Source organism: Panthera uncia, assembly GCF_023721935.1.
Source record: "Panthera uncia isolate 11264 chromosome C1 unlocalized genomic scaffold, Puncia_PCG_1.0 HiC_scaffold_4, whole genome shotgun sequence".
Taxonomy (NCBI): domain Eukaryota; kingdom Metazoa; phylum Chordata; class Mammalia; order Carnivora; family Felidae; genus Panthera; species Panthera uncia.
This window is the reverse complement of record NW_026057585.1, coordinates 932,388-944,651: the sequence shown is the minus strand read 5'-3', so window position 1 is coordinate 944,651 and position 12,264 is coordinate 932,388. Positions and strand designations below refer to the sequence as shown.

The following is a 12,264-nucleotide window of genomic DNA, read 5'->3' as shown; positions in this document are numbered from 1 at the left end:
ACCTCCATTCTCTCCTAAACAATCTTCTGGGAATAGAAGGCCAGTAAATGCCATCTCTGAAGGTTAAAAGAGACAGACTAGAATTGGGTTTTATTCCCTTGGGGCCCAGGGATAGCCCCACCATTCACCTCCCAGGTACAAAGTCACTCATCCCTTCCACCTGGTATGGGACTCAGTCCCTACCTGGGAAGGTAGCAAAGTTTCTGTCATTCCTGCTTTTGTGTTGCCTTGAAGAGGGACCTAGCTGTTCATCAGAGCCTGTTGCCAAATTCAGGGGTATTGAGTGGGTCAGACCTCCCGCGTGATTTCCATGTGGACCACAGCCCAGGGGAGCCGCCAACCTAAAGAGAGAAGCTGGGCTGGAAGAGACCCCATCCTTGTCCATCCTCTCCTCTAGGTCCTTAAAATGCTAGTCTGGGCTTTGGGAGCAAATGCCACTGGAGAAGTTGAGGTTCATCGTTTCTCAAGAATACAAAATCCTTTTAAGGCAACGTGTCCCGCCTTTCCAGACCATATAAGGGCAGCTTTAGTATAATAGCTTCTACAAAACAAGCCCCACCCAGAGCCAAGCTGGCTTTGACTTTGGCCTGGGCCTCCTGCCAGGGCAGGGCACCTGCCAGACTGGCTTAGGCCAGTCTGAGTGAGTTGGCCTTTGGTGCCTGCATTTCTACGGTGATGGAGGAAAGGTTTGCTCAGCTACACTAAGGTAGCCTTATATATGGGGAGAGGAGAGTGTAAGGGAAGTTTTTTCCCCAACTATCCTCTGAGGGGCAGACAGGGTGATTCTCTTTTACCAACACTGACCTTGCAATTGAAAGAGAAGTGCAAGACTAATGCATGTTTGAGGTACAGCCACGCAACGGTGGACAAAATTTCAGTCAAGCAGCCTCGGGTAGCCTCCAAGCCCCACCTTTATGTAAATCTAAGCGAGGGCCGGTGGGCGTGTCCCGGTGCTTTCTCGGTAACGCCCACCCTGCTCTTTAGCTCACTCTCATTGGCGAGCGGCATCTTGGGGGCGTAACCAACTAGCAGTCCCCGCCCTCGACGCTCCTATACAGGGGAACGGTTCCGCGCGCGCCTGCCTAGTAGGAGCCAGACCGCGGGGCGGGTGGTGGGTGTCCGCGCTGCTACCGCCGCGGGAGTAAGATGAACGGGACGCGGAACTGGTGTACCCTGGTGGACGTGCACCCAGAGGGGCAGACCGCGGTAAGACGGAGCGGCTACGCAGCCTCCCCCGCCCGGTATCCTCGCTTCCCAATCCCGCCCCTCCCGTGCCCCGCGCCGAGTTCGCTGACATCACCTGGGGCCGGCTGGGGGCCGTCGGCTCCTCGCCGCGCTCCCTCCCTTTTTTTTTTTCTGCCGTCTGGTGGCGGGCAGCGGGGGTCCGCGAGGGCTCGCGGGAGGAAGGCTGTTCGGAGACTCGGGGCGTACCTGCCCTTTAGGAGGACACTGCGGCTCCTGCCGGCGACTCCGCGCGGCTTTCCAGGGCGCGCTACTCGGGCGTCCTGCGGGCGGTGGACTGGGTGGGAGGAGAAATGAGCTCCTGGGACAGGATCCCTGCACTCTTGGGACTCTGGGTCCCCGAGGAGGGGCTCAGGCATTTCTGTGGGTCCTGGTTGGGTCCCCGACGAGGGGCTTAGGTTTTTCTGTGGGTCCTGGCTGGGTCCCCGACGAGGGCCTCAGGCTTTTCTGTGGGTCCCGGTGGCTTCAGAGGCCCTTCACAGAATTTACTGGTGCTTTGGTGGTCGTAAGAAGACAAAGTGCAGCCCAGGGCTTGGACGGGGTGGGATGGTAGGACGCCAGGCACGCCGAGATTGGCCCGGAACGCCACCTTTCGCTGGAGGGAATTAGGGCTCTCCGCTTGGGGGTCACCTCTCGGCTCGGATTTCTCCTTCCCCTATCTCCTGGCTTCCCTCCCCCATCGGCCGATGGGTGGCTTCCTGGGACTGTTTTATTCACGTTGTTTCCGTGTCCAGCTTCCAGGCTCCGGAATGAGGGAGATGCTAGAACCTAGGCTGAGAAGGGAAGGGTCGTGACCCACGCGAGGGCTTCCGGAGAAGTGAGGGTGGGGGAGAGAGGGGCGTTCCCCAGGGCTAACACATCTGTCTTGCTGCCCTCACCCCCTTGGCTCCCGGTCCCTATTCTTCTCCTCACTCGGGTGACCATATGATTTTCCCTCTTCACAGACCGAGGAGGGTAACTTGTGTCTGAATGTTTCTAGGCTTTGCTAGGGAACTTGACCCAGAACGGGTGTGTACTGTTCCATCCATTTTTCAAGCTATTGTGGGTGAGAGTGAAATGGAGCCGAGGTGATGGGGAGTTTGTATCCCTCCATTCCTCCTCCCTCCACTCTGTATCTGTTTCCCTTGCTCCCTTCCACTCCCAGCATGCCCCCTGGGGAGCTAAGGCCCCTGGATTATGGCTCTTCCTCACAGAACAATTACCTAGAATAGTTTCTCATCTCAAGTACAGACCATCAGTTGTGTTCCCAGTCCCCTCTCCGTTTCTGTCCAGTCCGTTAGTATTTCTGCCATATTTCAGGTCTGGCTACTGCCCAAGCCCAGTCCCTCATTGTCTGTAGTTTCTTACTCCCCCAGCTATGGAACTCAAGAGATAGGGAAGAAATGGATCTATTGTGTCAACCCCAAGTCCTACTCCATTCTCTTGCTCACTGTTTTGGAATGGTTGAGGCAGGGAGAAAGAGTATGAGGAAAATAAAGGAAAGGGGTGTGCTGGGCTTCTTTTTGCTTGCTGTGAAAAAGAGATCCAGAAAGATTTTAAGACCAAGATGTTGGTACTGTTCAGAATGATTTTGACGTATTCTTTTGTCCTTTGATATTTTCTTGCTTGCCTCGAGGGATAGAAAGAAAGAGTCAGTAGGAAAATAGTGAGCAAGGAATTCAGTCAGTTTCCAGCCATGGATTAGTTTGAGGCTAATCAGAAACTTCTAGAACAAGGGGAGACAGAAATTCCCTTTATTCTTTTTTCCTAGGCTGGACTTGAGAGGTATTTTACTTCAAAGGTGTGAATGAAATGACCATTGCCTGTATCTGTTCTTGGAGACATTCCTGAGCTCTTACGGAGGGGGAGGCAGTAGTAAACAATCAGTCGGGGACAGGCTTTGTCTTGGGATTCCTCTCCTCTGAGCCAGCCTGAAGCTAGAATTTACTGCTCTGGACAGTCACCAGGAGGCTGTAGTGTATGTTCACACCATCGAGTGAGTGCTCAGTGCATGTGCAAAGTGAGTGGATGAGTATATAAATGAATGGATGTGACTCCTTGTGTCAGCAGTGTAGACAACTTAACCAACTAGTGTGTCCTAGTGTGAGTCAGGACCCTGGGACTCTGTTGGTGTTTCCCGACCAGCCAGGCTGTGTGCCTCGTGCATCACACTTGGACATGGAAGCATGGCTAATGCACTCTGGATTGTCGTTGTTGGAGGCAGACGGAGCAGGTGCAGTGAGCCAGTGGTTTTCAAACTGCAGATCGCCACTATGACCAGTAGGCCTGAAATCAACTTAGGGGGTTGGACCCGAGCATTAGCAAATAAGTAGATTCCAACTAGATGACATTCTGGAACAGGCAAAACTGTGGAGACAACAACAAAAAATTCAGTGGTTGCCCGGAGTTTTGAGCATAGAGGGGAGATGAATAGAGCACAGAGGATTTTTGGGGGGCAGTGAAAACACTCTGTGATAGAAGTCTTTATCCTTTTGTCCTAACCCACAGAATGTACGGCATTCACTTTACTTGAGTGAGCCCTGAGGGGAACGGTGGACTTTTGGTGATTATGTTGTGTCAGTGTAGGTTCATCCTTGGTTTAAAAAAAAAGAAGTACCATTCCAGTGAATGATATAGATAATGGAGAAAGCTATGCATATGTTGGGGCAGGGGGTATATGAAAAATCTCTGTATGTTCTGGCTGATTTTGTTGTAAATCTAAAAATTCTCTAAACTAAATAAGGTCCTTTAAGAAAAAGAAATAGAATTAGTGCTATCACAGTGTTAACAGCGGACATTTTTGGCAAAAGTTTAGTTTCAGTTATATGTATGTATACACATTATATATATGTGTGTGTCTGCTTATTAGATCTTCAGGTAAAATTTGTTTTAGGTCAGAGAAGCTTGCAAGCCACTGTAGTGAGTTATGCTGACAAGGAGAAGCACAAACAAACCTCAGACATTTTTATTAGACATTCGCATTAAGTTCCTTTGGTTGTAAGCAACAGAGACTATCCAGCTAACTTAAGCAGAAGAGGAATTTATTAGAAGGAAATGGGCAGCTCACAGAAATTAAGGGAAAGCTTAAAAAGTGTGAACCAGGGGCACCTGGGTGGCTCAGTTGGTTAAGCGTCTGACTTTGGTTCAGGTCATGATCTCACAGTTGGCGAGTTCAAGCCCCATGCCAGTCCTGTGCGGACAGCTCAGAGCCTGGAGCCTGCTTCGGATTCCGTGTCTCCCTCTCTCTCTGTCCCTCCCCTGCTCTCTCTCTCAAAAATAAACATTAAGGGGCGCCTGGGTGGCTCAGTTGGTTGAGCGGCCGACTTTGGCCCAGGTCATGATCTCACAGCCCGTGAGTTTGAGCCCCGCGTCGGGCTCTGTGCTGACAGCTCAGAGCCTCGAGCCTGTTTCGGATTCTGTGTCTCCCTCCCTCTGACCCTCCCCTGCTCATGCTCTGTCTCTCTCTGTCTCAAAAATAAATAAACGTTAAAAAAAAATTTAAATAAATAAATAAATAAATAAACATTAAAAAAATGTGAACCAAGGCTGTTCACATTGGCAGCACATGTACTAAAATTGGTACACTACAGAGAAGATGAGCATGGCCCCTGTGCGAGTGTGACATGCAAATTGGTGAAGTGTTCCCTGTGTGTGGTGGTGTTATAATAGCATTGTATGGTGACACATGGTAGCTACACTGTGGTGAGCACAGCATATTATATGGAGTTGTCAAATCACTATGTTGTACACCTGAAACTAATAGAACATTGTGTGTCAACTGTACTTCAGTTAAAAAAAAAAAAAAAAAGCGTGACTCTGGGTCTGTATAAGTGGAAGGAACTAATGGAGGGTTTCTACAGTTGGTTGAATTGGTTCCAGACCTTTTTGCAGTTCTGCCCAAGATCCCAAGGAGAGGGCATCATTGGCCCCTCACCTGCCTTGGCCAGGGCATTATGGAGGTCCTTGACGGACAGGTGCACCAGCTTACCCAGGAAAGGAGAGAGGTTCTCCAAAGCAAAGCCCAAGTGCTGTTATCAGTAGAGGAGGATGGAAACTGTGTGGCAAAATCAGCAGATGTTCAGGGGCGCCTGGGTGGCTCAGTCAGTTAAGCATCTGACTTCGGCTCAGGTCATGATCTCACGGTTTGTGAGTTTGGGCCCCGCGTCGGGCTCTGTGCTGACAGCTCAGGGCCTGGAGCCTGCTTCTGATTCAGTGTCTCCCTCCCCTCAGCTCCTCCCCTGCTCACACTCTGTCTCTCTCTCAAAAAAAAATAAAGATTAAAAAACAAAAAAACAGCAGATGTTCACTACATTAGACTTCGGTTCGAATGATCTCGGTTTCTTTCTTTTTCTTTTTAAATCATTTTTCAATCAAAGGAATATATGTTCATGATTTCTAAAAGATCTAATAATGTCAAAAGGCTTTTTAAAAGAACATAGCAGGCAGGTTCCTACCCCAAGCCCTGCCCCATGGAAGTAGCCACTTTCAACTCTTATCTCTTTTGTTGGGGTTTACCCCCCTTGTTTCTAAATAATATGCTTATAGTGATACTTCTTGATTTGTCAGTTTTAGACGTCTGTTGACTTCCTGCTGTAGGAATTCTAGAAAAGTTTATGCTCCCACTCCTTACACGTTCCCTTTCCCTTCTCCCATCCTCCCAGTGTATTTACATAACAATTTTTGGCTAAACTATGATTTCTGTTAATAGCATTGTGGTTAAGAGCCTGGTCCTGGGAATCTGACCTTATAGTGGGCTGGAGTCAGGGCTTTGATGTTTGTCTTGCCCAAGATCACTTCGGTAAATTACTTAATCTCTTGCATCTTGGTTTCTTCATCTGTAAAGTGGGGATAATAATTTCACCCTCTTCATTAGGTTGTTATAAGGATTAAATAAGATAATGCATGTGAAACATTAAGCACAAGGCCTGGCACATGGTAAGTGCTCAGATGTTGGCTGTTATTTTCTGCTTGCTCTACTTAATGGCTTAGAGGAGACTGTATTAGCCTCTCATGAGACCCCTGCCCAAGGGATGGAGGGAGAGTCTGAGAACTTTCTGGTCTGGTCAAGGTTTGCTCCTTCTCATTATGTTAATATTTATTCTTATCTGTTCCTTTCCCCTTTCTTGTACCAGTGGAGGGTCTTAAGGATGCGAAGGGGCCTGTAGTAGTGTAACTACTCTCTTACCCAGAGTAACCTTTGCTAGCACCAAGTCAGCTAGGACAGGTTTTAGACGAGTGATGGTCAGCGTTTGTATCTTGGCATCCTGCTCTAGGTCCCTTTCCTCCTCCTTCTTTTTCTGACTCATGGCTCAGGCAGCTGGTGTCCTATGATGCTCTGGGCCCCTTGGTAAGAGGATTTTAAGTAATCTATCAGTGTTACCCTTCCTTAGAATATTTGTATTATTTTCATCTTCTCTAATTTTTTTGTCTTGATCAATCTTGGCTAGAGAGTTTCTCTCAATGCCTGGGTGGATTTGGAATTTTTTCATCACCTACAGTCTGAACCTTTGTCTTTACCCTGGACTAGGTGTTATGCCTAATTTAGGATCTCAGAATCTGAGTTAGTTTAATACCAAAGTCTTTCCTGAGCTCCATTCCTTTAAAAAAAAAAAAAAAAAATTTTTTTTTTAAACTAAAGTTGTGATTTATTGAAGGCTTAATATGGGCCTAATTTTTCTGTAACCACTTTAATTAGGTATAACTCATGGACTGCACAAATAACCTATTTAAAATGTACAATTCAGTGGCTTTTCGTATATTTACTGAGTTATACAGTCATCAACACAATCAATTTTAGAACATTCTCTTTACCTATAAAGAAATCCTGATCCATTAGCAGTCACTCTCCATTCTCTCCCAACCCCTTCAGCTCTAGTCTCCTTTCTTTGTCTGAGATTTCCTGTTGTAGGTATTTTATGTAAATGTAATCATATAATATGTGATCCTTTGTGACTGGCTTCTTTCAATTAGCATGATGTTTTTATGGTCGATCCATGTTGTAACATGAATCCGTACTTCATTCCTTTTTTTTTTTAATAATTTTTTTTAGTGTTTATTTATTTTGGGGAGAGAGAGAGAGACAGAGTGGGGAAGGGGCATAGAGAGAGGGAGACACAGAATCCGAAGCGGGCTCCAGGCTCTAGGCTCTGAGCTGTCAGCACAGAGCCCGATGCGGGGCTTGAACCCACAAAGTACAGGATCATGACCTGGGCCAAAGTCAGACACTCAACCGACTGAGCTACCCAGGTGCCCCTCATTCCTTTTTATAGCTGAATAATATTCCCTTGTATGGATATATTTTCAGATATGTTCTTCATGGATAAATGTTGGTAGACACTTGGGTAGTTTCTGCTTTTTGTCTATGATGACTAATGCTGTTGTGAACATTTACTTACACATTTTTGTAAGTAAATATATTTTAAATTCTCTTGGAGAGACATACCTAGGAGTAGAATTGCTGGGTCAGAATATTTGCATTTTGAAAGAGGATTCCACTGGAGTCATTGATGCTTACTCCAAAGGAATGAATAAAGTCTAAAATGGTGAAGACCCTGTCTCTCTGACACCAGGGCGGGGAAGAAGCTCCCGGGCAGAGGAACCTTTCAAGTTTGGTGGCCGCCTGTTGCTTCCACTCCTGACACCTGGCCCAATCTCAGTCTGTAAATTCCTCCTCACACCATTCCAACTCCCCATTCATTGCCAGATTCTTACTTTCCAGAGCACTATAGCTCACGTCTCCAAGCCTGCCAGGAATTTGGGGAATTCTGAGCTCTACCAGGGGATCTGGAATAGGAGGCTTACCCAATCACCTGGCATTTAGTGCCAGCGTTTGCCATATTTTTCTGGGGTGGGAGGTGGGGTGTTCACCCAGATGGTTTCGGTTCCAGACACATGTGCTCAGAGAATGTGAGATGAGCTTCCCCGCCTGCTGGTAATTATGGTACATGCCTCTTTGGGTCACAATGCAGAGTTGTGAAATACCTTTGTTTCCTCGGGGTGGGGAGGTTTAGTTAGGGGAAGAGGTATGTGCCAAGGAGGCTGGTGGCCTAGATTTAAGCCTGGCCAGCAGAGGCAGGAAGAGGAGAAGAAATATAGGGTACGATGGGGATGGGTAGATGAAGGAAGAAAAAGGAAATGGTCTTCTAGGATCTGGGGGCACAAAAGCAAAAAAATGACAAAATGAAAAGTGAGGGGAGGGGGCGCTGAGGAACTGCCCCTTCATTCCAGGCTGGCTGAACCCCTAGCGGGTTTCCTGAAAAGAGACTGGCTCAGCAAAAGGGTATCTCCTTCAGAGTTGGGCATTCAGGAGCCCACCTCCCTCCTTGTACACACTCACTGTTAGGCCTCTTAGGCCACAGTGGTTCCCTGTGCCGGGTGTCCGGGTGATGAGAAGGGCTGCCCTGTTTAGGGTCCACCCTAAATCCTTTTTCTCGTTTCACCTCCCAATCACCCCATTAGCCCTCTGCATAGTGCTTGTCCAGCCCATGCCTCTGGGCAGGTAGCCAGACAAAAGGCAGACACCTGTTTTGTTGGCTAATCTGTGGGGAGGAGCGAGAATAATTCTTTGTGTCATACTCAACAGAAGGCCATTTCTGAGCTTGAGAGCCCTGTAGAAGGCAGGACCAAGGCTGCCACATACCTCTTAGTGGAGGGGCTTGGGAGCCTCAGCCAAGAGAGGGGAGGCCCCAACCACCCCCATCTGGCCCTCTTTGACATTTCGGGTCTTTCCTTGTCCTGGCCTCTTGGGAACCCATGTTTAAGTGGCTGGCTATTCCCATTTCTCAGAGGGGAACCGTGAGGTCCAAACCTGCAGTGGTTTGAGAGACCACATACATTTCAGGTGGGAGAGGGGACAGGACTGAAGGACCAGGTGATGGGGGAGTGGTTTATAGAGTGCAGACGTATTGAGGATGCTGGTTTCCAGCTCAGGGATGATCTCCACTGTGCTTACTTCCTCCTGGAAAGACCCTGACCATCACCTGCCACCCATCTCTCGTGGCCGCCAGAGCAGCCTGGGGAGTGGGAGCAGGGGAAGCTTATTTTCCCATAGATCCACAGATCTTGGACAGATCTGCCCCTTTCCACAGGAGCCTAGATATCAGGAGCCCTTATCATTTCTTATCATTTCTCCCCAGTGTCTTGATCTCTAACCCCTCAGCTATGTGTTTATCCCCTCCCCGAACTGAGGAGTGACTCACAGCTGGAGATTTGTTTGAACAGAGGTGAGAGGCTGCCTGTAATTTGGAGGTGGCTGGGCTTCTCCCCAAGAATGTTTATGAGGTTAGAGGCTGCTTACCTTGTGATTACCTGTTTCTTTTTCTCTAGAGAAGAAGGCTCTACTTCTGTTGTGACTTTCAGGGAGTCCCCAGTGGGACTACCCTGCTAGACATTTTGGGGCATTCCTCCAGCTCCCCGGAACCTGCTCACAGCCCTGAGATTACTCTGGCTCCAGAAGACAACCAAAGGCGCCAGACAGAGAGGGGCCGGGTTTTCCTCCTGGCCTCTGGGCTGGGGCTGTGGGTTGAGGTTCGTGGCCTTGCAGACTGGATTCTCCGGTTCTGGGGGCTTGAGGTGCCAGAGAGAAATCTAGATTTGTTCACGGGCTTCATTTAGACAATTGGGCTCCCCCACCCTCCCCGGGGCTCCTCAGAAAAGTAATGCTGTCTCACTTTTGTGAAGTGATTTATGGTTTGGAAAGCACTTTCACACTATCTTACATATCTACCTACCCTGCCTTAAGCGTAGGCAGGGTAGGTTATTATCACCTCTATTTTGCAGATAGAAAACTGAGGCCCTGAGAGATAAAGTGATTTGCTCAAGGATTAATAGGTGTCAGTTGGACTCAGACCCCACCTCCAACTCCAAGTTTAGCACTTTTTCTTGCCTTCTCTTCATTTACATATGAGACTGGTGCTGCACAAATACATTTTTGTTGCTAAAGTTTAAAACACTGTGCAAGTATGGACTGAAGGTCCCTTTACTCCCCTGTCCGTCTCTCGTTTAATGTGTGTAAACGCAGTGCTTTTCCCATGTACTTGTATTCTGGAAATGCTCTGTGGCATGGTGGTTGGGAGCAAGGACTCTAGAGCCACAGGGCCTGGGTTTGGATCCTGGCTCTGTCCCTTACGAGGTATATGGCCTTAGGCAAGATACTTAATGTCTGTGCTTCAGTTTTCTCATCCATAAAAGGAGAATGTTGATAATAATATTTACCATCTAGTTTTATAGTGAGGATTACATGAGTTAATATATATAAAGCCCTTAGAATAGAGGCCAGTAGGGCTCAGTACATAGTAATTGTTATATATAGGAATTGGCAATTACTGTGAATGTACATATTATGTAGTTAAATAAATAAGAAGTCATTTTTTTTATGAATTGCCGACTTGCTTTTTTCTGTACTATCTTGAAGATCATTTTCTGTCAGTTCATAGAAGTTTATTTGTCAGCAGTGTAGTATTCCGGAGTATGGATGATACTTTATCCATACTTTTCTACTAGAGGGTACTTATGCAGTTTCCAGTTTGTAACTATTTGTAAACAGTATCATAGTCAACAGTTTTACACATATATCTTGGGACAAATGTGTGTGGATTTTCATAGAACATATTCCTTTTTTTAAAATGTTTGTTTATTGATTGGGGGGGAGAAGGAGGGGGGAGAGAGAGAGAGAGAGAGAGAGAAGGGCAGAGAACGAAGAGAGAGAATCGCAAGCAGGCTCTGGGATGCCAGTGCGGGAGCCTGACTTGGGACTTGATCTCATGAACTGTAAAATCATGACCTAAGCCAAAATCAAGAGTCGGACACTTAACCAAGTGAGCCACCCAGATGTCCCTCATAGAGCATATTCCTAAAAGTGGCATTACTGGGTCAAAGGGCTTACAAAATATACAAACACTTTTCATTAATATTGCCAAATTAACTCCCAAAAATACTTGTATAAACTTACACTCTAACAATATATGAGATTACTTTTTTTCTCTGCACCCTCACCAATCCTGGATATTATCAGGATCTTTAATATTTGCCAATCTGTTGGTCTAAATATGATATTTCTGCAGGATTTACATGAAGAAAAGTACATTGCTTTATGAAAAGCAAGAAAGAAGGCTTGTATGTATGGGAAGTTTTAAAGCATAAGCAATAAAATGGACAGCTGTGCACTGAACTCTCAGTTTAAGAAATAGAACATTACCGATCTTTCTGAAGCCCCTGGGATCCCTCCTAGTTCATAACCCTCTGCTTCCTTCACAGAAGTGATCGCTGTTTTGAATTTTGTGTTTATTTCCTTGCTTTTTGTTATACTTTTCCCACATGCACAAGTGATATAGTGCTTGGCTTGGCATGTTCTGAACTTTACATTCATGGTATTGTCTGTGTTCTATAGTTTTTTTTTTTTAAGTTTATTTTTTAATTGTGAGAGAGAGACAGAGAGAAAGCGAGAGCAGGGGAGGGACACAGAGAGAGGGTGACAGAATCCCAAGCAGCCTCCACGAGCCCATCACATGGCTCAATCTCATTAACCGTGAAATCATGACGTAAGCCGAAATCAAGAATCGGTTGCTTAACCAACTGAGCCACCCAGGCATCCCTTAAGTTTGTTTGTTTGTTTATTTATTTATTTATTTATTTATTTAAGTATCTACACCCAGTGTGGGGCTTGAACTCATGACTCTAACATCAAGACTCCTGTGCTCCTCCGACTGAGCCAGTCAGGTGCTCCTTCTGTAGCTTAATTTTAAACTTACATTAATTTGGAGATTCATGCATCATTCATTCATGTCGATGCATGAAGCTGTAGTTCAGTTATTTTCACAACTGAATACTAGTTCATTGTTCTAATACGCCAGAGTTTATTCATCCATGTTCTTATCAGTGGACCATCTGGGCTGTTGTCAGTGGTTAGCCATTACAAACAATGCTGGCATGAACAATACCTCTGCATGCTTCCTCTCACCCTTCTTAAATATGTGAGTCTAATGAAATTCTCTCCAAAGATAACTCATTGTTTTGTTTGTTTTTAAAAAAATTTTTAAGTGTTTA

At 46.5% G+C, this 12,264-nt stretch overlaps 1 protein-coding gene and 1 non-coding gene across 7 annotated transcripts in view; both read left to right on the top strand.

Annotated features, from left to right (window-relative positions):
* The first annotated feature begins 1,036 nt into the window (after window positions 1-1,036).
* The window catches only part of TUFT1 (tuftelin 1), a 48,922-nt gene continuing 37,694 nt past the window's right edge, over window positions 1,037-12,264 (top strand). For 2 of the 6 annotated variants that reach the window (XM_049616279.1, XM_049616275.1), the window contains exon 1: window positions 1,047-1,206. In XM_049616279.1, the coding sequence (XP_049472236.1) occupies window positions 1,147-1,206 (60 nt within the window). In that variant the 5' untranslated portion in view covers window positions 1,047-1,146. Of the gene's footprint in view, window positions 1,207-12,264 lie in introns of all 6 variants that reach the window. The other 4 variants (XM_049616276.1, XM_049616277.1, XM_049616274.1 and 1 more) reach the window with 4 other exon arrangements.
* LOC125913787 (U6 spliceosomal RNA) lies at window positions 4,770-4,874 on the top strand. Its single transcript, XR_007455086.1, has one exon. It is a non-coding gene; the product is annotated as a U6 spliceosomal RNA (small nuclear RNA).